This window comes from Hemibagrus wyckioides, linkage group LG25 (genome assembly GCF_019097595.1).
Source record: "Hemibagrus wyckioides isolate EC202008001 linkage group LG25, SWU_Hwy_1.0, whole genome shotgun sequence".
NCBI lineage: Eukaryota > Metazoa > Chordata > Actinopteri > Siluriformes > Bagridae > Hemibagrus > Hemibagrus wyckioides.
In genome coordinates, this window is record NC_080734.1 from 1,390,946 (window position 1) to 1,418,899 (window position 27,954).

Genomic DNA, 27,954 nt, shown 5'->3' on the forward strand with positions numbered 1-27,954 from the left:
ATCACACACCGTTTAACAGAAATGTGTTACTATAGAAGACATACAGGCTGTCATACACATATTTGCACACACACATTCTATACACACATACACTCACTACACAAACTTGCTAAACAAACACACACACACACACATACACACACACACACTCTACAGCAGCATTTAATCCACACTGAAGGACAGTCATGTGTGTCATTATTTCTTCTTGAAATACTTTAAATAGAGTTTGTGTTCCATTCTGCAGTCAGTATTTTCTATCCCGGAGTGTTTGTGTTTAAAGGCAGTGGTGTGGACGCTTCATCTCCTTCACACTTTCAGGGTCTGGTTCTAGTATGGTTGCTATGGTAACAGGTAGGCGTGTATGAAGCTATCCACTACAGCATTACTGTAGTGAACTGGGAGAACTTTTCAGGACACAGATCACGGATCCTTGTTCTTTTTCATTTCAGTAAAAAGTTCTCCGTACGTTCTGCTCTGAGGATGGATAGCTGAGAGATTTTACCCCACAGCGAGCAGGAGGGCAGTTATTACTCATTACACTCTCCTGAGTTACTCAGCAGAGATGTGCAGAGGAGCTTCACACACACAGCTACAGATAAATTAAACAACTGCGTGATATTTATAACACGCTGCTGCGCTCTGGAACCTTCTGTTACTAAGTGTTTATTATCTCTGAATAAATATTAACATCCACATCAGATGGAAACCACAGGACAGTCAGAAGGACAGACTTTCAGATTTAAAAAAAGATATCCAAATAAACGTCAGAGTTCTGAGTGTGTGTCTGGAAATCATCTGATTATAACAAGAGAAGAACCTTCCAGCGTAAATGAGCTGTTCTGGACACAACACACAGGTTCTGTTCAGTCACTCTGGCCTCTAGACAAACTCACACCAGGCCATGTGTTTATTTTAATACTTAGGATTTCAGCCTCAAGCTCTCGTCCTCTGGTCCTCTGTTCCTCTCTTCCTCTGGTCCTTTCTCCCTGTGGTCCTCTCTTCCTCTGGTCCTCATGGTAGTTAAGTTTAATTTCTGACCTTCTGGACATTGAGTATAATAAACTCACAATATAACAAAAATACACACACACATCCTGCCTTATCCACACACACACACACAAACACACACACACACATACACACACACGTTACTGGTACAAATAAATAGTAATAAACTTTAGCGTCTCTGTTTATGGGTCAGTGTGTGATCTGGTCTCAGTTTGTTGGTTTTGTGTGTCTCTGTTGGTTTTGTGTGTTTCAGTTTGTTGGTTTTGTGTGTCTCAGTTTGTTGGTTTGTGTGATTGAGTAAATGGGGAGAGGTTTTCAAGATGGTGCTGTGGATGGCTGCCTCGGTGTGTTGGTGCACTTTGTTTTGTCTTGTTTTGTGTGTTAAAACTGTTTTTTGTGTTGATACCGGGAGCTCATTCACCAGAGAAGAGCTCATGAATATCAGGTCTACAGTCCCTGCTGATTTATTTCCAACTTTTCACATCACATCCCTTCACATCCCGACATCGCACACCGCTGCCGGGAATATTTCTCTCTAATGTGTGTTCACTATGCAACAAATTGGACGAACTTCAAATACTGGTGGGGAAAAGACTTTTCTTCTTCTTCAGTCTTGTGCTTCATGGAAACATGGCTGTGTGGACTGATACTCTGCGCTGCAGCTGGCAGAATTCCAACTTTTCAGAGCGGCTCGCCATCCGGAACTTTCAGGCAAGACGAAGGGTGGAGGAATTTGTTTTTACATTAATTACAGCTGGTGCAACGATGTGACAGTGATTCAGCAGCACTGTTCTCCTGAACTGGAATCATTCTTTATCAATTGCAATCCCTTCTACTCCCCACACGAGTTCACTTCATTCATACTGGTCGGTGTTTACATTCCACTGCAAGCCAACATACAGGAGGCACAGCGTATGCTCGCTGACCAGATACTGTGTGTGGAGCGCACATACCCGGATTCATTTATTATTGTTCTTGGCGAGTTTAACAGAAGTAACCTCACACATGAACTCCCAAAATACAGACAATCTATTAAATGCCCGACCAGAGAGGAAAACATTCTGGATCACTGTTACACTACAGTAAACAGTGCCTACCACGCCGTCTCATGAGCTGCTCTGGGACTCTCTGACCATGTCATGGTACATTTAATCCTGCATACAGGCAGAAATTAAAACTCTCTAAACCTGTTGTGAGGACATCTAAGCAGTGGACCAGGGAGGCTGTGGACGATCTTCAGGCATGCATGGACTATACTGATTGGGATGTATTCAAATCTACTACAAATAGTCTGGATGAGTACATTGAGGCTGTGACAGCATACACAAGCTTCTGTGAGGATAGCCGTGTACCATTGCGCACCAGGGTGGGTTACAACAACGACAAACCCTGGTTTACTGCTAGACTCAGACAGCTAAGGTGAGAGAAGGAAGCTGCATTCAAGAGTGGGGACAGAATCAGGTTTAAAGAATCAAAGTACAAGTTTAGCAAGGCGGTGAGAGAAGCTAAACAGCTTTACTCTGTGAAACTACAACAGCAGTTTTCAGCTAACAACTCTGTCTTTGTCTGGAAAGGGCTCAGACAGATCACAAACAGTAAAACCAAAGCCCACCACTCTGCTAACGACCTGCGTCTTGCCAACAGCTTGAACGAGTTCTACTGTCGCTTTGAAAAACAATGGGACAATCCTGGCGTCACCACCCCCCAGGACACCAGCCATCAGCTCCAACACAGCCTGATCACCCCCTCCACAGTAGGGACCTCACAAATATACACCTTCTTCCCCTCCTCCTCCACCCCAAGATCAACTCTCTCCATCCTAGAGAGTGACATCTCAAAGTCTTTAAGAGACTTTTGTGTGTCTCAGTTTGTTGGTTTTTGTGTCTCAGTTTGTTGGTTTTGTGTGTCTCAGTTTGTTGGTTTTTGTGTCTCAGTTAGTTGGTTTTATTCGTCTCAGTTTGTTGTTTTATTCGTCTCAGTTTGTTGGTTTTGTGTGTCTCTGTTGGTTTTGTGTGTCTCTGTTGGTTTTGTGTGTCTCTGTTGGTTTTGTGTGTTTCAGTTTGTTGGTTTTGTGTGTCTCTGTTGGTTTTGTGTGTTTCAGTTTGTTGGTTTTGTGTGTCTCAGTTTGTCGGTTTTGTGTGTCTCAGTTTGTTGGTTTTGTGTGTCTCAGTTTGTCGGTTTTGTGTGTCTCAGTTTGTTGGTTTTGTGTGTCTCAGTTTGTTGGTTTTGTGTGTCTCAGTTTGTCGGTTTTGTGTGTCTCAGTTTGTCGGTTTTGTGTGTCTCAGTTTGTCGGTTTTTGTTCGTCTCAGTTTGTCGGTTTTGTGTGTCTCAGTTTGTCGGTTTTGTGTGTCTCAGTTTGTCGGTTTTTGTTCGTCTCAGTTTGTCGGTTTTGTGTGTCTCAGTTTGTCGGTTTTGTGTGTCTCAGTTAGTTGGTTTTGTGTGTCTCAGTTTGTTGGTTTTGTGTCTCAGTTAGTTGGTTTTGTGTGTCTCAGTTTGTTGGTTTTGTGTCTCAGTTTGTTGGTTTTGTGTGTCTCAGTTTGTTGGTTTTGTGTCTCAGTTTGTTGGTTTTGTGTGTCTCAGTTTGTCGGTTTTGTGTGTCTCAGTTTGTCGGTTTTGTGTGTCTCAGTTTGTCGGTTTTGTGTGTCTCAGTTTGTCGGTTTTGTGTGTCTCAGTTTGTCGGTTTTGTGTGTCTCAGTTTGTTGTTTTTTGTTCGTCTCAGTTTGTCTCGATTGTGTATTTCAGATATTCCTGTAATAATCCAAGCAGTCTGATCATCAGCCTCCTCACAGCTATGAGCTAATGCTAATGCTAAATCAGTAATAAAAGAGAATTTGTGTAAATGTGTATCTCTCTCCAGCGTCCTGCTCGGTCCATTCTGCGTTAATTAAAGCATCGATCTGAGACGAGAGTGAGACGTTAGCTCGTACCCCTGCACTGGGGTGTCTCCTCACCTCCGGCCTTCATCCTCTCTATATTACATCATCAATACTCCTTTTATTTATCTGATATTTCACAGAAGATCCTTATGAGCAATAAAAACCCTTTCAGCTCTCCTCTGTTTAAAATATAAACACTTTTATTAAATTATTTTTATAGTTTCAGATTATTATTTTTCAGAGACTGAAGCTAGTGAAGGAACATTACCTTAGTTTTACATACAGATTTATTAAATGTACAACATAGTCAACACCAGAGTGACAGAACCAGGACCGGAATCAGAACCGGACCAAGACCAAAACCAAAACCAGAACTAGACCAAAAGCCGGACAAGGCCCAGAACCAGAACCAGGACAAAAATCACCACCAGAAACAGAACCAGGACCAGAACCAGGACCAGAACCAGGTCCAGAAACAGGATCAGAAACAGGACCAGGACCAAAATCAGAACAACAACCATAACCAGGAACAGAAGCAGGACAAGAACTAGGGCCAGAACAAGGATCAGAACCAGGACAAGAACCAGGACAAGAACGAGGACTAGAACCAGAAACAGGAGCAGGACAATAACCAGGACCAGAACAAAGATCAGGACCAGAACCAGGACCAGAACATGATCCAGGACCAGAACAAGGATCATAACCAGGACCAGGTCCTAGACCAGCTGAAACAGTATTGTTGTATATCTTGGTGTTAAATCAGAATCATTATTCAGTCGTAAAGTCAGGATATTAAAAAAAAGATTCCATCCAATCTTCTGTTTATCAGATCGTCATTTTCCAGAAGTGATTCACTCCAGAAGCCTCGCTGCTCTGCTCCACATACCTGACATTCCTTACAGCTTTCCTGCAGATGAACATTTCAGCTTCCTGGTACTGAGATCACACCATAGAATCCGCAGGAAAAAAAGGAAAGACTCAATAAAATAACTGCATAGAGTAATATTACTGCTACTCCTGAAGATTATAATTATTATTAATGATGATAATCATATATTGTCTGCATCCTATATTATTATTACTAGTAGAATTGTTGCAGTTTATTTAATGCTTGTTTATTTTATTTAATTTATATACTTTTTAAAAATATTTTTAATGAATGTTTATGAACATAAAATACAAGAAAACACCATTTATATGTTTATTTAAAGAAGTTAAACTCTGTGTTTGTGTGTGTGTGTGTGTGTGTGCGCGTGTTACCATGGAAACAGGCGGGTTCTCTCTGTATTCTAATGGAGTTTCGTCTGGTCAGGGATGTAACTGGATTAGAGCGTGTGCTGCAGCAGGAAACTGAGAGTTAGAGATAAACAACCAGATTTAATCAGATGAGCAAAAATAGAACCTTCAGTCATATTGCAGACGTTTAAACAGGAACCATCATTGAGAACCTTTTATAAGAACAAACACAGAACATGTCTCACTAAAAAAATAAACAAATAAATCAACAAAGAAACCATAAGTGTTGGATAATTAGCAGCTAATCTGCTGTATGGAGTTAAAGTGTAGAGTTTTAGAGACACACAGGCTGAAAGTTCCTGAGTTCCTCAGTCAGAGTCACATAGAGAGAAAGAGCAAAGCAGGAGACACCATGATGATGATGATGATGATTGGACATAAAGATGGAGCAGATCCACTTCTCCTCTGACGTGAAGGGGAGTTTCCTCTTATAAAAGCATGTGGAAGCTGAAGGTTTCTCATTCACACAGGAACACCGATAAGCTTCAGCACTTCCTGCTCCTGCAGCTCCGCAAACTTACCAGAGGGATGAAAGGTACATCACCCCAGAGCTAGAAATATACAGAGATATACAGGAATGTACAGAAATATTTTAAAATATAGAGAAATATTCAGAAACGTACAGGAATGTACAAATGGAGTGAACTTCTGTATTTAATATACTAGACAAAGTTTTCATAGAAATGTTTATATTGTTGTTTATCATGTAAATAGAGTTATGTTTTGAGCTAAACATCTTAAAAAAGTGGATGGATAAAAAAATCTAGAAAAATAAATACAATACAAGCAACAAATAAAAAGGTAATAATTTTATTAGTATTTCATTAAATAATAACATTTCTCATATTTCTCAAGTTTGTTACTCGCAGTTGTAATGTATTTATATATAATGTATGTACAGAAATGTATTAAAATAAATTATTATTATTATTATTAATAATAATAATAATAATAATAATAATAATAACAATAATAATAATAATAATACAGAAAAACATAATCATTATAAAATAAAAATAAAACAACAGAATATTTGGTTTGCTTCTTGATCTGATACTTAAATCAGAGTATTTTATATTAATTTATAATAATTTTAGTAAAAAAGTTTCCATGTAATTATAAATAATAAGTCTAATAATAATTATATATAATAAGTCATGTTAACAGTTAAACAAGCTATACAATCTGATCATTCTGTAAGAACATGTAGAGTGTTTTGTTGTTCAGTCTGATAATAAAGTAAACTCGAGTTAGTTAGGTTTAGTTGTTTAGTTGTTTGTATTTCGTACAGTAAAACTGATTATTCAGTAAACTGAGAGTTGAGTGCAGTTTTTCAGCCTGCAGGAATTTCCCCATCTCACTGATTCACACAGAATTTCCCAAATTACACAACAGCTGAGCTTTACACTTACAACTCAGAAATCTCAAACCTCACAACACACACCTCATACCTCACAACACACACCTCATACCTCACAACACACACCTCATACCTCACAACACACACCTCACAACACACACCTCATACCTCACAACACACACCTCATACCTCACAACACACACCTCATACCTCACAACACACACCTCATACCTCACAACACACACCTCACAACACACACCTCATACCTCACAACACACACCTCATACCTCACAACACACACCTCATACCTCACAACACACACCTCATACCACACAACACACACCTCACAACACACACCTCATACCTCACAACACACACCTCATACCTCACAACACACACCTCATACCTCACAACACACACCTCACAACACATACCTCATACCTCACAACACACACCTCACAACACACACCTCATACCTCACAACACATACCTCACAACACACACCTCACAACACACACCTCATACCTCACAACACACACCTCACAACACATACCTCACAACACACACCTCACAACACACACCTCATACCTCACAACACACACCTCACAACACATACCTCATACCTCACAACACAGACCTCAAACCTCACAACACACACTTCACAACACACACCTCAAACCTCACAACACACACCTCACAACACATACCTCATACCTCACAACACACACCTCAAACCTCACAACACATACCTCATACCTCACAACACACACCTCAAACCTCACAACACACACTTCACAACACACACCTCATACCTCACAACACATACCTCACAACACACACCTCATACCTCACAACACACACCTCATACCTCACAACACACACCTCAAACCTCACAACACACACTTCACAACACACACCTCATACCTCACAACACATACCTCACAACACACACCTCATACCTCACAACACATACCTCACAACACACACCTCATACCTCACAAAACACACCTCACAACACACACCTCATACCTCACAACACACACCTCAAACCTCACAACACATACCTCATACCTCACAACACACACCTCACAACACACACCTCATACCTCACAATACACACCTCACAACACACACCTCATACCTCACAACACACACCTCATACCTCACAACACACACCTCACAACACACACCTCATACCTCACAACACATACCTCATACCTCACAACACACACCTCACAACACACACCTCATACCTCACAACACACACCTCACAACACACACCTCATACCTCACAATACACACCTCACAACACACACCTCATACCTCACAACACACACCTCATACCTCACAACACATACCTCACAACACACACCTCATACCTCACAACACATACGTCATACCTCACAACACACACCTCACAACACACACCTCATACCTCACAACACACACCTCACAACACACACCTCATACCTCACAACACACACCTCATACCTCACAACACACACCTCATACCTCACAACACACACCTCACAACACATACCTCATACCTCACAACACATACCTCATACCTCACAACACATACCTCACAACACACACCTCAAACCTCACAACACACACTTCACAACACACACCTCAAACCTCACAACACACACCTCACAACACATACCTCATACCTCACAACACATACCTCATACCTCACAACACACACCTCACAACACACACCTCATACCTCACAACACACACCTCAAACCTCACAACACATACCTCATACCTCACAACACACACCTCAAACCTCACAACACACACTTCACAACACAAACCTCATACCTCACAACACATACCTCACAACACACACCTCATACCTCACAACACACACCTCAAACCTCACAACACACACTTCACAACACACACCTCATACCTCACAACACATACGTCATACCTCACAACACACACCTCATACCTCACAACACATACCTCACAACACACACCTCATACCTCACAACACACACCTCACAACACACACCTCATACCTCACAACACATACGTCATACCTCACAACACACACCTCATACCTCACAACACATACCTCACAACACACACCTCATACCTCACAACACATACGTCATACCTCACAACACACACCTCACAACACACATCTCATACCTCACAATACACACCTCACAACACACACCTCATACCTCACAACACACACCTCACAACACACACCTCACAACACACACCTCATACCTCACAATACACACCTCACAACACACACCTCATACCTCACAATACACACCTCACAACACACACCTCATACCTCACAACACATACCTCACAACACACACCTCATACCTCACAACACACACCTCATACCTCACAATACACACCTCACAACACACACCTCATACCTCACAACACACACCTCATACCTCACAACACATACCTCATACCTCACAACACACACCTCACAACACACACCTCATACCTCACAATACACACCTAACAACACACACCTCATACCTCACAACACATACCTCACAACACACACCTCATACCTCACAATACACACCTCACAACACACACCTCATACCTCACAACACACACCTCACAACACACACCTCATACCTCACAACACATACCTCATACCTCACAACACATACCTCATACCTCACAACACACACCTCATACCTCACAACACATACCTCATACCTCACAACACACACCTCACAACACACACCTCATACCTCACAACACATACCTCACAACACACACCTCACAACACACACCTCATACCTCACAATACACACCTCATACCTCACAACACACACCTCATACCTCACAACACATACCTCATACCTCACAACACACACCTCATACCTCACAACACATACCTCATACCTCACAACACACACCTCACAACACACACCTCATACCTCACAATACACACCTCACAACACACACCTCATACCTCACAACACACACCTCATACCTCACAATACACACCTCACAACACACACCTCATACCTCACAATACACACCTCACAACACACACCTCATACCTCATAACACACACCTCATACCTCACAACACATACCTCACAATACACACCTCACAACACACACCTCATACCTCACAACACACACCTCATACCTCACAACACATACCTCATACCTCACAACACACCTCACAACACACACCTCATACCTCACAATACACACCTAACAACACACCTCATACCTCACAACACATACCTCACAACACACACCTCATACCTCACAACACACACCTCACAACACACACCTCATACCTCACAACACACACCTCACAACACACACCTCATACCTCACAACACATACCTCATACCTCACAACACACACCTCATACCTCACAACACATACCTCATACCTCACAACACACACCTCACAACACACACCTCATACCTCACAACACATACCTCACAACACACACCTCACAACACACACCTCATACCTCACAATACACACCTCACAACACACACCTCATACCTCACAACACACACCTCATACCTCACAACACACACCTCATACCTCACAACACACACCTCAAACCTCACAACACATACCTCACAACACACACCTCATACCTCACAATACACACCTCACAACACACACCTCATACCTCACAACACACACTTCACAACACACACCTCAAACCTCACAACACACACCTCATACCTCACAATACACACCTCACAACACACACATCATACCTCACAACACACACCTCAAACCTCACAACACACACCTCACGACACACAACTCGTACCACATAACCTCACACATGTCAGGATTATGGGGTAAAAAGGTTCTTCAGAGGTTTTGCTGTAGAACTCACTAGAATTTATTGTAGAATTTAATGTGATTTCAGTGTCAGGTTGATTATTTTTTATTGTTAATAATCATTATTATTATTATTAAAAGAGGTGTATTTGTCTTTAGCTCAATGATGGAGATGAACTTGTCTCTGATGGACCTTGAGGCTGATGTGGAGAACTGTACATACCAGGTAGCGTGGGATTGGATCTCATCTCTCCAGCCTTGGTGGCTTTCAGTAATCAGCATCTCGGGGCTCCTGGGTAATGGTTTGGTCCTGATGGTCTTCTGCCTGCAGAGGAACTCATGCTCTGTGGCTGACGTGTACCTGGGGAACCTGGCGATGGCCAACCTGCTCATGGTGCTGTGTCTTCCCTTTTGGGCCGTGACCATCGCTCAGGATTACGAGTGGAGCTTCGGGCAGATGCTCTGCAAGCTAATCAACACGGCTATCTCCATGAACTACTTTTGCAGCATCCTCTTCCTGGTTCTGGTTAGCATGGATCGCTATTTGGCGCTTGCTAGAACAATGAGTCGTAGCAGGCTGAGGCGTTCGTCCTGGGCCAAGCGGATCTGTTTGGGTATATGGATTTTCGGATTCCTGGTAAGCGTTCCATCATTACTCTTCCGTGGCGTACGCTACCTCCCAGACCTCGACATCCATGCTTGCTACTTGATGTACCCTCACCCGGGCTGGAGGGTCCAGAGAAACCTGAGCAGCAACATGCTTGGATATGCGATACCGTTACCTATCATTGCGTTCTGCACTTATCACACGGTTAAAGCTCTTAAAAACAGTGATCTGAGGTTCATCCCCGGAGTCCGGACAGAAAAACGAGCCACTCGTCTGGTACTAACGGTTCTGGCTGTGTTCCTTTTCTGCTGGACGCCGCACCAGGTGGTACGTCTGCTGGACACACTGGATTATTATCAGCTCACCCCCCGAGGATGTTTATTTGGACATGTATTAGACATTAGCGAGCAGTGTTCCACCTACCTAGCATACGCTGACAGTGCAATTAACCCGTTCCTGTACGCAGTCGTCGGGAAACACTTCAGGAAACGAGCTAAATGTGTGTTTAAACAGATTATAGCTCCTGGGTGGAAGGACAGCACTCCGAATGGCACACTTGCTAGCAGGTGCAGCGACAGCCGTAAAGTCTCAATCATAATTGATAAGAGAATCGTAGCATTGTTACACCACATCACACCAGCACAGCTTACAGATCTACAGATGCTGCAAGGACTGTGAAGGTTCTTTCTCAGTATTATTTCCAAAGGATTGATGCTTTAACAGCATTATTCATGCTCCAACTTGAGCTAACACTATGCAGTCGTTACAGAAATGCTAATAATTTAGCTCAGATACAGAGACTGACTATTTCACATGATGTACAAGCAGACCTCTGGCATGTGGAACATGTGAGTCATGTTTGTGTAGCGCTCAGGATCATGTCCATAAACCAGACGTTTATTTCTGAAACTAAATCTCCTGAAGAGACACAAGAGAAAAGCTTTCACCTTATCGTTAGGAGATATCAAATTCGAAATCCCATGATGCCTCAGTCAGCTGTGGAGTCTAGCAAAATTGTCTGTTCTCTGTGTAGGTGGAGCAAATTCTCAGTGTCCAGCCCCTCAGGCTGTGGACTCATGAAATGGACAGATAGCGATAGTGGCTTAGCTAGCAAACATAAAATGGATTTTGTGAGCTAACATAAATATTAGCATTAGATTTTCTCTTCTTCTTAAATCACTCTGATGTTCAGTGATGTATATGAATCAGTGTCTAACAGGAAGTAAGTGTTTAATGTGTTTATTTATTGAGTCTGTGAATAATAATGAAGAATAATTTATCATTAATGCTGTAATTAAGACTTCAGCAGAGTGTTGTGGATTTGTGAATTGAGACAGTAATAAAAATGTTTTGCGATTTGAATAAAGCTGCTGTATATCGCTAACCTGTGAAGGAAATATAGGAGGAAATGTTACCATGGAGACATAATTAACATGTGGTTTAAAGTTTTTCAGTAATAGAGTTTTACTGAGTGCTGTTAACATGGCTAGTCATGAGTGCTTTGCTAGCTAGCAACATCTGTTAGGTTTTACATTGATTTATTTTAAATATTATCTTTTTCCATGTTACACTGAACTATCAGTGTACTGGATATGGGTTTGAGGAAACACATTATTATTCATTTAGATTTTATTACAGTTAAAATCACAAGTTACAGTTACAGTAAAAAGCACAGCCCCAGTTTTCTAGCAGTTTCTTAGAAATGTACATTTTGTTCTATTGTCAGCTTTTCCTGTGGAAAATAATGTAATATTGTGAACATTGTGAGGAATATTTTTTATTTATTTCCAGGAAACATAACGTGTAAATATTTGCATGAACAAGAAAAGATTCAACAGTTGAGACATAAACTGAACAAATTTCCAGAAATGGAATAAATGAGTCTCAGACCAAAGAGCAGGTCAATATCTACAGTAAGAGTCAGTATCTGGTTACCATCAGCCCAGATAAACCTTCTGCAGTGCATCTCCCCCTGTGGAATGCATCAGATTAGCCAGTTTTTGCTGTGAGATGTTATTTACTCTTCCACTATGACATATGCAGTTCCCAGACGTTTCTGGTCAGATGCTCACCCTCCCAGCCACCAAATCCCAGACATTCTCACTAGAACTGAAATCTGACCATGGCAGAAGATTGACCTTGGTGTCTTGCAGGAGCTCATGTACAGAAGGAGCAGGTTGGCTGGTGGCTGGTCTGCGATTGCAGAGTGAAAACTTCTGCTTGATTATAAATCTATTATCAGTAAGACAAAGGTGTAACAGGAGGGTTTGGTGTGTTTTTGAAAAAACAGCCCAGAGCAAGTTTCAAAATTCTTCATTTCTCTTTTCATTTTCCTCATTTTTTTACTCTCCCCTCAGTTAAAGCCCTACAGCCCTGACCACGCCTCCACAAACATGCAGCAAAAGACTGCCTCAAAGTCTGGCCTTTATGCCGAGTTCACACTACACGATTTCCAAAGTTGTCAGATCACGGTTGCTTTCACGTTGCACGACTATCTAGGGGAGCATTCATTCGCTGCTGTGTTCACACTGCACCATGGATCGGTGACAGGAGCTTTCACACTGCATGACTTCACAATCTCACAATCCAAACTCTGTCTGGACCACAAACTGCGTTTCACAACCAAAGGTATGTGAGAAATAATAAGGAAATGATGCATGTGATCAGACGTGAGATCAAAGTTCTCACGCAAGACTGGAAATGGAACCCTGCAAAAAGTTTGTGAGCCAATTTTCTCCTCCCCGAACTGCCCGCTGCCCTGTATCTTCCTCTCTCATTGGCTGTAGGTCATCGCAGAGGTATTTTTCAGTCAGAACTCCTTTCACAATGCACGACTTTAACTCGGCTTAGCTCACGTCTTTGGAAATTTACACTGTGTGATTGTCACTCGCGTGCACAAGCTCCGATTTGCTTTCGATTTCTGGCATTTGTCAGTGACTTTGCAAAACTAGTGCACACTAAAAAAAGTGTAAAATCGGCATTAGCCTCCTGCCTGGCAGCTGCGAGTAATCCAGCTTCATCAGCCTGCTGAATTAGTCTAATAGGTAAATGAGTTCTCCTGCATGGCTGCTCTTATTGTGTGCTGCTGCTGCCCTCTGTTGGCTGCTGGTGGTAGAATAAATACTTGGCTCCTGTATCTGGACTTTCATGTTTTCTCTGTGTCCATGTGGGACTCCCCAAAACCATGCTAATAAGTGGAATTGTATAATAAATAAATAAATAAATAAATAAATAAATAAACAAATAAATTAATAAACACACGAATAAATAAAAAACAAATCATGTAAGCATTAATAAGCTTCAAAACTTTTTTACTTGTGTGTTTTAATCATCTTGAATGTCTATAGATCCTATTTTAACTTTATTTAAAATTTATTTTATTTAATTTTTATTTAAGAAAATCGTTGCAAAAGCTGTGACCTTCCCACCACCACTTATTTTGGAAAGAATTTTCAGATTCTTCACTGATTTTAACTTTATTATGTTTTATGTTTTCAATCAGATTTATTTAAGGATTTATTTAAGCCATGCCATGGTTACAGTCACAGAGATCAGACTGTTTCTTCTGAGGTTTGATGTGTAGATTAGCTGAAGCTCTTGACCTGAATCTGCATTGTGGTCTGCTGCTGCCACCTGATTAGTTGATTAGAGTACTGTATGAATGGTGGGTGTACCGGTGTTCCTAATAAAGTGGACGGTGAGTGTATTGGAGCTCGAGGTAAATGAATTCCAGCATTTCAGCAAAACATTAAATGCACTTTGATTTATTTCATGAAAGAACAGAGGGAAAGAGACACCACATGAATCACACTAATAAAGACTTAATGATTAACACGAGGCACTGACCACTCTGCTCCTGAAGGTAACATAACTGACTAAATAATAAAGGGATGAGTCTGGAGGATATAAAGAGAGGAGCAGATTTATTAAAGGAAAGAACTGATGATACATAGAACTACAGTGAGTTAAGAACAGAAAAAAAGTGACTGGACGTTTCAGTATGGTCCACCTGGAACTGGGTCAGGTTCCTGAGTCAACAACTGACACGGGCATGCGAAGCGCACCTTATAGTCCAAACACTGGGATTTTTTCTGCTGAGCGTTCACACATGCAAACCCAATCTCTGTGTCATAGCTGAGAGAGAGAGAGAGAGAGAGAGGGACAGAGAGAGGGAGAGAGAGAGTCTTCATTAGATTTTCGATTTCAGCTCATTGTACAATCAGATCTACATCCTGCTTCATTCTCCTCCTGACTTCATTCACAACGCTGCTGTTTTCCAATCTGAAGATGATCACTGACATACTGACTTCATACTGAGCTCTTCATCACATGTACACAAGCACAACGCTCAAAAATATCTCTTTTCTATAGGAGTTGTGTAAATGTGTAAATATGTGGAATATTTAGGAATAAGACTAAGAAAAAGCTGAAGCTCAGGCTGCTGTCTCGCTGAACTGAAGAACAAATCATTCTGAAATGTGAGAGCAGAACCGTTTCAGAATGGAAAAGTGTCACAGAGATGAACACAAGCAGCTCTTTAGCCTGACTGTCTGCTACTGCAGCTAGCTACAACGCTACCATGCCCAGAGTCACCAGTTAACATTCCCTCATTGTGTTACTCATGTTATTGGTTAGTAAGCTGAATAAAATTAGCCAGTGGTACATTCCTTTCTAGCAGCTTTTTCATCATCACTTCTTTGGAATTAACAAACACACACACACACACATACACAAACATACACACACGCACACACACACAAACTCACTATTCAATCACTTGTCCAGTTTTATTAACATCAACACCGGTCAGTGTCTGAGCCTGAATGGAGTAGGGTCACTTGCAGATGCTCCCTGGATTCTCCACTCTCAGTTCAGTGAGGGTTTCATAATCTCCGTTCCCGCTGGGGTCATCACGATCAAACCAGTGTAACACACTGAAAAACACAAAGAGAAGAGAGAGAGAGCATAAAGAGAGACTGCTGAGAGGACGAGTGTTTATAGCTGAAGAGAGAGAGAATAAAGAGAGACTGCTGAGAGGACGAGTGTTTATAGCTGAAGAGAGAGAGAATAAAGAGAGACTGCTGAGGGGATGAGTGTTTATAGCTGAAGAGAGAGAGAATAAAGAGAGACTGCTGAGGGGATGAGTGTTTATAGCTGAAGAGAGAGAGAATAAAGAGAGACTGCTGAGGGGATGAGTGTTTATAGCTGAAGAGAGAGAGAATAAAGAGAGACTGCTGAGGGGATGAGTGTTTATAGCTGAAGAGAGAGAGAATAAAGAGAGACTGCTGAGGGGATGAGTGTTTATAGCTGAAGAGAGAGAGAATAAAGAGAGACTGCTGAGGGGATGAGTGTTTATAGCTGAAGAGAGAGAGAATAAAGAGAGACTGCTGAGGGGATGAGTGTTTATAGCTGATAGAACAGAAGAAACTACAGGAAGTAACTTTTTTCACTGAACATTAGATATAACAAAAACGGATAAAATGAACGATGTGTTGTTCTATAATGAAATAAAACACTTCAGGTTGTATCAGTAACTCATCACATCTCCCTGTCCTGGATTATTTTTCCAGATTTGCACTGCACACAGTGATTTATTGCCTGTTTCTGATGAGTGGTTTTGAAGGTGATGAAGTTGAGAACTTACGCTTGGGACACGGGGCAATTTCAGGGAATTTCAGGGGTTTAATAGCAGTCAAAGCTCCTGTGAATAAAAACATTCAAGTTACAATCTTCACATATTATAGAATTATTTCATGAAGACTTTCTATTAGAGAGGAAGATGATTTTATTTTCCAGATCTTACCAGCAAACAAGATCACACACAGCATCTGGAAAAAAAATTTAAATTTATAACAATAAACAGACAGCTACAAAAACACACACACACACACACACACACACACACACACACACTGCTGTTAAATATTAACTATTTAAATATAAATGTAAAAATATGTTATAACAAAGACAACGTATCACTGAAACATTGTAGGAACAGCAATAAATCAAATCCCAAAAAATTCTTTAGAGTTTAAAACTAAAAGAATTGAGTGGAGAGTCTGAGAAGTTCAGAGTGAAACTTGGGGAAATTCGACTCACCAACTCCTTCATGCTGCCTGCAGATTTCACTCCAAAGCTGAAGGAACTAAAGCACTCGTGTGAAGAAGAGTGAAGATTTAGAACAGCGAGCTGTGAAGCTTCTCTCACAGCCTGATAACTCACACAGATTATATACAGACCTGGTGGTATGCTGCAGTAATTATTTCTCAGGACTAATAATAATTAAGTAGAAATAACTGATCTATTTTCTCTCCACACCCTAAAAAGTTCCAGAGAGACAGTCACCAAAGACAAAATCTGGACTTAAATTTAACACGTGATTTCCATCTCATCTGCTTCGCTCATTTAATCTTATCAAAAACCTCATCAGCTTCTGGGACTGCTACATATAACCCAGGACCTGACCTTTACATGAGCCTTAATCTGACACATTGGAACAGGTTGTAGGGGTCACTGGAGGGCAGTGTGGTAGTACAGTGGGTAGTGGTGGTGTCTTTTGACAGTTCTTGGCTTCCTGAGCTCCTGTTACTGTCTACATGGAATTTCATGTTCTCCCCCATCTCTGTAGGATTCCTCACTGGCTACAGTAAATTACCCCTTGGGATGTGTGTGTGTGTGTGTGGTGCACTGGGATGGACTGCCATTCCATCAGAAGATAACCCTCACGCCTTGTGCCCAGTGTTCCCAGTACAGACTCCCAATCCCCCCTGACCCTGCCTAGGGTAGATTGCTTACTGAAGCTGAATGAACAAATGAATTGATTGTGTGTTTTTTTTTAGTCCAGCACACTTCAAAGGAAATTCAGACTGGAGGAAAATGTGATATTGATGTCTGAATAAATTGTAATTTTTTGTTCATCTTCCCTTTAATGTTTGATGAAAAACCTCAGTGTGAAATCTGGAGGTGGATCAGTGATGCTTTGTAGCCATTAATTTCTGAAGATTAACATTTTGATTAAAGTAGCAGGACATTTTAATCTGAAACCATGTTATGAATTCCTGCACCACACTCCTACCAGTTTAACACACCCGCTTAGAACAAAGACTTTATTTCATGAATCCGAGCATCAGGAAGTAAAATGATGGCACATCTCAAAGGTTTAACTGGAAGGATGTAATGTTTTTGTTTCAAATTTATTTCTTTATGTTAGGTGCAACAGTATGATGACTGGATTTTATTCCAAATCATTTGTTTGATCTTGATGGCTTTTGGTAAGACTTGAACTGGGTTCACATTGCACCATCTACAAGTAGTCCATCCTGTCTGGCTCATCGGATCCGATTACCACCACCACAGTACACCAGTGGAGCTAATCCACCTAGGCCCTCCAAGGGGCCAGTGGCCATCAAGACACATCTTGGCTGGACTTTACAGGGGCCTCTACAACATCTAACACATGAGGTATCTGCTCAGCAGTGTCTCTTCACTTCAATCTCTCTGCTTGAACAGACCTTTTAAATCAAGTGGAGAGACTCTGGCAAATGGACTAGATTCAGACAAGACCAGGAAGCATTTGAAAGCCTTGAGCACAAAACAATGAAACATAAAGTTACAGAGACCCCCCAGAGTTTATGAATAGCAGGTTCTCCCATTTGACACCATAAGCAGTCCTTGCTATGCAGTCTTTACACAACAAAAACATGTCCTGGGATACAGCCAACCTGGAGAAGATGTCTGCCATTCTGTCCTGAAGTCTTTCTATGTAGACCACTGTCTGCAAAGCCTCACTGTGGTGGAAGAGGCTAAAGGTCTGGTTGATAAACTCTAAAGCTTATTGGCACAAGGAGGTTTTGAGTTGAGGCAGTGGTATAGGAGCCACCTTTCAACGATAAGACACTTACATCCTAGGGCAAAAGCCATGACAAAAGCCAAGCTCATAGTGCAGCACCTGTGGGATGATAAAAGGGCCTGGGATGATATCCATTTGCCTACAGATCTCTACAGGCCTACTGCAGACCTGGATGGAGTGGGAGGAGGAGCTACCTGTCTTACAGCACATTGTTCTTCCATGGTGTTAAACCAACCAATTCATAGACACAGATTTTCTTTGATTCCTCTGAACATGCCTGTGGCTCAGCCTCTTACCTTTGTGCAGAGGATCAACAGGAAGAGGTAGAGGTGGCCTTCCTCACTGATATATCACAGATGCCATCCAAGAAACAACAATCTATTGCCTCTTCTCCATTTCCTAAGAAACCTATTTAAGGGAAGGGTATAATCTCTTGAACTTGACAATGAGACACGATTGATGAGAGTTGATATAATTAATCCTCTATTAACTCCACTAAAAAGTTTCTGAGTGAAAGAAAACAAGTACTATATAGGGGTCATTATATATAACTATATGGAGGGCAGTGTGGCGGTACAGTGGGTAGTGGTATCTCTTCACAATTCCTGGGTTGAGTTTCAATGTTCTCTCCATGTCCCTGTAGGATTTCTCACACAGTAAATCGCCACTAGGTGTGCGTGTGTGGAAATTCAGACTAGAGGAAAATAGGATATCAAGATTCAAGATCAACTGATTAAAGTAGCAGTACATTGTAATCTTAAACTATGTTATGTTACCCTGCACCACACACCTACCAAATTAACACACCCTCTTAGAACAAAGGCTTCATTTCAGGAACCTGATCATCGGGAAATAAAGTAACGGCACACAAATAGGTTTAAGTGGGAGGATGTAATGTTTTTGTTTTAAGTTCTTTACTTTAGGTGCAATAGTATGATGACTGGATTTTATTTCAGATCATTTGAGGGCTTTCAGTAAGACTTGAACTGTTTTGGAAAAAAACAATCAACCTAAAATGTGTTGAATATGACTGAGTAATGTAAACTTTGTCAGAGGATAAATAATGGGTTTGTGAAGAAATATATAGTATATTTCACTCTTCAGGTATTTTAAATGGTCTTTTTTGTTTGTTTGTTTGTATGTGGTTGGCTTGTTTCAAAACCATTAGGGAAACTCTAACTTCTGAGAATTCTATAGATATTGTTGAATAGTAAATGTTCCGATGTGTTACTCCATGTACAGTTTATGTCTGTATGCTGTGTTATGCCACAAAGAACCTAGTCATCGCCACATAATGCACGGGAGTTTGCGCTCACATTAGCAGCATAGCTATATAACATGTGAACCAGGCCTCTCTGCTCCAAGCCAGACACAAAGTAGCTAGTTATAGTGCTCTTTTAGACACATCTCTAAGGTAATAATCTCACTGATCCATCACCAATTCACTTCTCATGCACTGTGTGGCTTCTCAATATTGAGGATATAGAGGGTTTTTCACTTGAGACAAAAAAATCTGTGGTTTGGAGTGCTTTCCTTGTAAACAAAATTTATTTTTGTTTGTTTGTTTTTGCTGATTTTAGGTGAAATTAACATGGAAGCTGAACAGATACTTAAATGGCGGGAAGGCAAATGTATTGAACTACAAAAAGCAGTTGTTTTGAGTGAGGTTTCTGTTAATGTAACTGATGAAGTGCTTTACCAAGTCCTATATGGGGCTAAAATATTTGGGCATTGCAAAATAAGAGGGAGGTGTTTAGGACACAATAACAAGGGCCAGTTAGTGTTAATTAAGACTTCCAATGACATGACTAAGGCTAACATACCAGAACAGTTAGTAGCTGAAGATGAGTTAGGGCCTTGGGTTGTCAGTGTTGGTCACACCCAGGGTTACCAAGTTCCCATTGAATAGGAACATTTCCAAACAAAGTTATTGCCATTTCTAGCAAATGAGGGGAAGACTTTATCTGACATTACAGGAATCCTTACCCCTACTCCTGCTTCCACTGCAGCCCCAAACCTAGATACAAAGCTGGTGAATGCCATTTCCTCATTGGTGAAGAGGTGTCAGAGCATACCTGCAGAGAGTCAGAGCTAACGTAAACTCCACTTGTTCTCAGGGGTGAACCCAACTCCTCATGGAGAGGAAGAATATGAGGCTTGAGTGGACCACACTGTCCATATGTTGGATGAGTGGCAGTGTTCTGATATCACTAAGAAACAAAAAATAGCTGAAAGCCCTAAAGGCCCAGCAGCAGATATAGTCCGGTAAGAGTCAGTAATCCCCATGCAACTGCCAATGACTATCTAAAAGCGCTGGAGACTGCTTTCAACTCATGGTGAAGTTCTGTAACATACTCCACACAGGAAGGCGAAAGACTGTCAGCATACTTACTCAGACTAGATAACCTATTGCATGCAGTCATCACAGAGATGGAATTGAAGTGGCTGACATGAACCAAATATGTATTGAACAATTCACAAGAGGAGCTTTATCTCACGACCTCAATGGTCTCTGCATAACAATGACGTACAAACTTAAGTCCCCTCCTAGCTTCACTGAATTGCTTTGTGAAGTCAGAGAGGAAGAGGGGATGATATTTGAAAGACAGATTGTAAAGTTGATTTCACAGCAGTTAGGCGAGCAGAGTGTACTACGGTCTCGATTACACCACTCCAACCAAGAATTGCAAGGTTTAAAGAGTGAGGTCAAACAATTGCTTTCAGCTTCTGTAGCTACTTCAGGGAATGCTGTAATACATTCACGGCCAGATAGCAACCAGAGACCTGTCATGAACTCATTGGCACATCATCCTGTGAAAAATCACAACCCAAAGTATCGTGCGAATGTTTTTTGTTATAAATGTGGCGAGGACAGACATTTCCAACGTGAATGTGGAAATCCAGAAAATCTAAGAAACGTGAATAAGTGCCTCTTGAAAACAAAACAGCTGGTGTTAAACTCCTAAGGGGCTCAGGAGGAATGGCCTGATGCCCCAGGGAGAATACATTCCACAAAATGTAACATGCTACAAGAAAGGAAGGCTAGTCTGCTGGATGGTCTAGTAGGACCAAGCTCTCTTGTTTCTGTGCGAACTGAGGGCATTTATGCAAAAGCCTTACTGTATCGCTCATTTTATCACAAGTATCTGAAGCATCTGCCATTGACACCATTTGAATGTCTTCAGATATGGGGCCTTATTGCAAATCAGTATCTATATGATGGCTATCTGTGCTTGAAGCTTAAGTTCACTGGGGATACAGTTGGTGCAGCAGAAACCATTGAAACACTTGTACTTGTATGTCCAGATCTGGTAATGAAAGGGGAGGTGTCCCTGTTGGTTGGAACAAACACATCTATAGTAAGGAGATTATTTCAACTCTGCAAACAAAACAGGGTAATAATTTCATCAGTTCCCTCTCTGTCTATCCAGCCATAAAGGAGGCTTATGAGAAACTTCAGACATGTCCTGATGACACAGCAGAGCTAAAAACAGGAACAGTTTGGTTCACCGGAGCCAAGCATCTTAACCTGCCACCTGGTAGAGTGGCATTCCAAGGTTCCTAGGAAATTGCTGTAGTCAAGCTCTTATCATAGAATGCCCAGAGGAGAGATGTTTTCCTGAACAGCTTTTGGTGATGCCTGTGGTGGAAAAATCCACAGTGGTTCTTGGCCAACGCATCTCAATCACTCTAATCCCACACTGCAGTCAGATCACTGTTGTTTTCACACTGCTTGACCATCTGGGGGAGCATTCAGTTGCTGCTGTGTTCACACTGCACGATGGATCGGACAGAAGGTTTCACACTGCATGACTTCACAATAGGAAGAATCTCCAACAACTCTGTCTGGTCTGCAAACTGCATTTCACAACCGAACGTACGCCAGAAATAATAAGGAAATAATGCAAGATCACATGTGAGATCAGAGTTCTCGCGTGAGACTAGAAATGGAACCCCGCAAAAAGTTCATCCAAATGGTCAGTGTGTGGAACAAGGATTGGGCATTCTGCAGAATTGAACAAATGAATAATTTTGCAATGTGCTGCTGCTGATGCGGCTGGTCAAGTAGATGTTTCTGCTTTATTTCTGTTTGATGCTATTGTAAAGCTTATTTATTCTGATATAACTATATTGAAGACATTTTTTCTGATAAAAACCTCTAAACTCTAATAAACTATAATATTGTGTTCTGACCCGAGCCATGCTTGCTGATATTGTGGTCTATAACTCCTCCCTGAACTTCCCACTGCCCTGTATCTCATTCTCTCATTGGCAATGTATTTTCCAGTCAGAACTCCTTTCACACTGCAGGATTTTGAGTTGCGACAGATCCAGATAGTTAGCATGCCAAATATTTCACGGGTATCGGTGATGCATAACACTGGGTGATTGTCACTCCAGTGCACAAGCGCCGATTTGCCTTCAATATTGGGCATTAGTCGGCGATTTCACAAAATCTGAAACCGAAAATCAGGGCTAAAATGTTGCAGAGTGAACTTGGCATAAGGAACATGGCCTACCATGAAGTGACCGTGAAACATGGAGTTTCTATTGTGCATTTGTTCCTAGTGGATGTGGTGAATGCAGTGCCTATAAAAGAGAAGTCTAAATCCCCTACATCTGAAGTGTCTCAAATGTCATTTAACTTTGGTGATTCTCCTGTGCTTCCAGAGTGGAAGGAGAGACTAGGCAAAAAAATGATGGAGAGAAAAGAGTACTTGGATGACACACCTGGAGGAGTACCTGTACCTGGCTGACATCATCGGGGATGATTGGGGAGACATTAGAGGGAGACATTAGAGGAAGATGAATGGCACCTTCTTAAATTGCTGGACAGACTGAAAGAGGAAGGTAAAATTGTCCTTGGACAAATGTCAATTCTGCAGTTCCTCTGTCACCCAACTTGGGCATGTTGTGTCTAGCAAAGGCATTGCTACAGATCCGTCAAAGATTATATACATGCATATATACATGTAGCCTTCTGGTGGTTCAGTGGCAGGATCCCGTGCTCTCATTGCTGCGACCTGGGTTCAATTCCCCATTGGCTAGTGAAAAAGCCACACTCGGGGCTCAAATCATGATCGTCTAAAGCATAAAGTTACCTAATTTAATGGTCTTTAGTGGTCTGGAAATAAGTAATGCTCCAACTGTGGCACATTTGGGAGTTCAGTCTGAAGGACAGAATGGGGTTAGGGTTAGGGTGTTGACAGGGCATCCTGTAAGAACCTTCCTCCTCATTAACACTGTGCTCTTTGAAGGCTATATAGTCCAATCTAATTCACACCACCTACCTGTGCCTACACAGTTGCATAGGCACACACTCACCTACACACACACATCTGCCAAACAATTCATTAAAGCTTAACAGTCTTGTGCACACACCTACAGGGTAGACTAGGAAAGGTGAGCTAGTTAAGGTTGTTTAGGTGAGATATAGGCAAGGTGAGGTAGAACAAGTGAGGTGAAATATGCTAGGTGGAGTACGACAGGAAAGGAAGAATTAACTTTCTTATTAGAACACATTGGCATAAGGCATAATGTATAATGCATAATGCTATAGGCATCCATATGCATGTGATGCTGAGTGTAAAAATTTAAATATTATAAATATCATTATACAGTTAAACCTCACTTAACGAGAGATTTGCATAATGAGCAAAACAAATTGTAAAAAAAACCGAGACAACATGAGGAGGCTTCTCAGCGATCAGTCTGTGTTGAGCGCTCGTTCCCCGTTACAAATGCAGGCTACAAATTTATTTAATGATAATGCTGTGTTGCATTTTGAATTTCTGTATTATGCGAATTAGCAACAATTTCCACTCTGTTCTGCTTCGTTCACACAGACAGAGACTCACTTATTTTCAGTGAGATCTGTGACTTCCAGCGACATGACCAACAGCAACTGCTGCTGACCCAATAGAGTTGAAGTGTTAAAGTTGAGTGTTCTTACTTATCCCTGTCTGTGCATGTTTCACAGAGATACAAGATGCTGAAGTGAAAGTGTGGGAACTTACTTGTATGTTAAAAAAAACAGCTTTTGTGACTCTTAGCTGAAGACTGAAGCAGGTCTACTTACTAACTTGTGTTTGCGATACAAAAATCTGTGGATGTACAAAACACTTCACGTGTCACTAAAGGTGTGTGAAAGTGTTATGCACCATGTTCACTGCAGCAAAAATGTGTGTGAATTTCCCAATGTGTGATTAGCAGGAGAGGTCTGGTGAACCTGCAATGAAGAATTTAAGGTAACTATCATGTTTGTGGGTCAGAGAAAATTTCATTTTACTTCTGTAACCTTAAACTTACTGATACACGTGACTATTCTCTTCAAATACAAACTCCTCTGCTGTTTTGCTCCAGACATAATTCTCCACCTGATTGTTCGAGATTTGTTTTTAAAGGTCCACAATTAAATTCATTCACTTTTTCATATAGACAATAGAAAGACAGATAGCCTTAGCCACAGCTAAACCAGTCATGTTTTCACTAAAACTCAACCCCAGATGCCTCTCTGACTATTTAGTGAACTAATTAGTGTGAATACACCATGTATTGCACTTTAAAGGGAGGAGGGGGTCATTTGGGATTTGGCCATTAACTATTAGCAAAACAGATCAGCTAGTTTAAATTATCTCAGAGTTTCTAGTAGATTTAAAGTGGTGAACATTCTCAAATACAGACGGAGGAATTTCCTGTAAAATCACTCATATATGCTGCTGGAAATCTCATGTAGAGATGAAACGGGAACTAACAGGATTAAAAAAGCAGCTTGTCTTCTACAGTGAGTGTATGGTGGAGTTCATATTTACAGTGCCACCTGCTGGAGCACGCAGTTTATTGCACTGTAATAATAATAATAATAATAAGAAGAAGAAGAAGAAATGTTATTGGTGCTGTAATTCCTTGTATTTTCTGCTCTGATCTTTGGTGAAAAGCTTTTTTCAGCTAGCATAATTCAATTCAATTTATTTGTATACCCTTTTAACACTGGACATTGTCTCAAAGCAGCTTTACAGAAGTATAGAAACAGAAAAAATTATAAAAATAATAAAGTTAAATTACTATTTATCCCTAATATTTATCGCTAATGAGAATCCTGAGGTGACAATGGTGAGGAAAAACTCCCTGAGATGATCTGACCTTGAGGCTCAGAAGGGAACCCATCCTCATTTGGGTGACACTAGACAGTAAATAATGTAAATGTAAATAATGTCCTTTCTACAACAGCAACCAAGAGCTCCTGAGGAACTAATCGGTCAGCGTAATTTCTGAATTCATTATTGACTTAGCATGGCGTGATAGTCTCCATAATGCTAATCCAGGACTCGACCAGCTGATTTTCAATTCCAAAGGTGCCTTATTCTACTTTTTATTAGAACATTAATGTAATACTATAAGGTAGATCACTTTGTCCACTGTTCCCATGTTCTGGGCACAATAACAGACTGTCCATTTAAATCTGAATCAAACTGCTTAAAATGGATTAGAATTTAAAATGCTGTGGTCCAATAAACTATCATTCTGATACAGATCTGTTACAACACATAGGACTGATTTAAATTGATTTCTCCCTATGAATTAGTACAAAATTATAGCAAAAACTGGAGAGAATAGAAAAGAAAAACCAGTAGCTGTGTCCGTAGAACACCTTTCTCTCTGATTTTTCAACAAATCTATCCTGCTTAACTGACCAGTTGTATTGGACTTTCTTTATTTGATTTTTTTAATGTAGTAATGAAGCAGCATGTGATTCAGGCGAAACCCTGAGCAATATTTTCTTCATAACTTTCTGGCGTAAGTGTGATGTCAGACATGTGTAACCATGGTGATAATCATTGGGAGGAGGGAAAAACCAGCTTGGATTAAAATCGGATCAAACCCCACTTTAGTAAAAAGACTTTACTGTAATTCTTTACATTTGAACAGATTCCACTGTTTAACACAAAAGGAGTTTCCATCCTTCAACCTCAGTGCTGTCTGTCTGAAGAAGTTCAGTAGTGTAGATGTGCTGAGGCTGACTGAATATCTGCCCTGGCACTGTGAGGCATGAATTTCACCACAAACCTCTAGAACGATTGCACATAATGACACACTGTGTGTTCTTACCTTCTACAATAAACTACACATTCCTAAACTAGCTTATTGTCCTGTGGAGTGGAGAGTGTAAGCAGAAAGCTCATATATTCAGTAGCATGGCTGTATCTTCCTATTTCTGTCCTGTGTGAATGGCCTGATGTGCTTTGAGGTGACTCTGTTGTGTAAAACTCTTCCCACACTGAAAGCAGTGATAAGGTTTCTCTCCTGTGTGAATGCGCCGGTGTCGATGGAGACTACTGTGGTGGGAAAATCGCATGTCACACTGCGAGCAGTGATACGGCTTCACCCCACTGTGACTGAACTGGTGTGATTTTAAAATGTGATGTTGATTGAAGCTCTTCCCACACTGCGAGCAGTGATACGGCCTCTCTCCCGTGTGGATGCGGCGGTGTATTCGGAGATCACTTTGTTGAATAAAACTCTTCCCACACTCGGAGCAGTGATAGGGTTTCTCTCCCGTGTGAATGCGGCGGTGTATCTGAAGAGCATTTTGTTGGATGAAGCTTTTCCCACACTGCGGGCAGAGATACGGCTTCTCTCCCGTGTGGATGCGCTGGTGTCGCTGGAGATTACTGTGTCGATTGAAACTCCTCCCACACTGTGAGCAGGGATATGGCTTCTCTCCATCATGAGTGCGCTGGTGTGCTTTTAGGTTACTCTGTTGATTAAAGCTCTTCTCGCACTGCGAGCAGGGATACGGCTTCTCTCCCGTGTGGATGCGCTGGTGTCGTCTGAGATTTTTCTGGTCAGTGAAACTCCTCCCACACTGTGAGCAGGGATACACTGCCTTCTGCGCTGGCTGGTTAGAGGGGTTACCGTTCAGAGTAGCAGAAATTGTCTCATCTTTAATCTCTCGTAACTTCACCAGTCTCTGGTATTCCTCATAGTGGCATCTTCTGATGTGTTTGTGGAGGTAAGTTTCAGATGTATAGGAAAAGGAACACCAAGAGCAGGAGAAGGTTTGTAAGTGGGTACTGTTCATTTCTGGAAAAATGGAAACAGTATAAATGATTGAAGATCATAGGTCCAAGATGAACTTA

General features: G+C 41.3%; 2 protein-coding genes and 1 pseudogene across 2 annotated transcripts in view; 2 read left to right on the top strand and 1 right to left on the bottom strand.

Moving 5' to 3' along the window:
• The window catches only part of LOC131345737 (NACHT, LRR and PYD domains-containing protein 3-like), a 566,556-nt pseudogene that overhangs the window by 480,444 nt on the left and 58,158 nt on the right, over positions 1–27,954 (top strand).
• si:dkey-63b1.1 (B2 bradykinin receptor) lies at positions 5,629–12,366 on the top strand. The gene is made up of 2 exons (XM_058378816.1): positions 5,629–5,715; positions 10,518–12,366. Exon 2 carries the CDS (start codon positions 10,522–10,524, stop codon positions 11,641–11,643), a length of 1,122 nt encoding a protein of 373 aa, XP_058234799.1. The 5' UTR covers positions 5,629–5,715; positions 10,518–10,521; the 3' UTR covers positions 11,644–12,366.
• The window catches only part of LOC131345933 (zinc finger protein 709-like), a 31,780-nt gene continuing 18,550 nt past the window's right edge, over positions 14,725–27,954 (bottom strand). The window contains exons 13-17 of the mRNA XM_058379137.1: positions 17,065–27,898; positions 16,769–16,793; positions 16,610–16,666; positions 15,732–15,899; positions 14,725–15,099 (exon numbers count right to left, since the gene is read on the bottom strand). Coding sequence (XP_058235120.1) covers positions 27,024–27,898 — 875 coding nt within the window. The 3' untranslated portion in view covers positions 14,725–15,099; positions 15,732–15,899; positions 16,610–16,666; positions 16,769–16,793; positions 17,065–27,023. The remainder of the gene's footprint in view (positions 15,100–15,731; positions 15,900–16,609; positions 16,667–16,768; positions 16,794–17,064; positions 27,899–27,954) is intronic.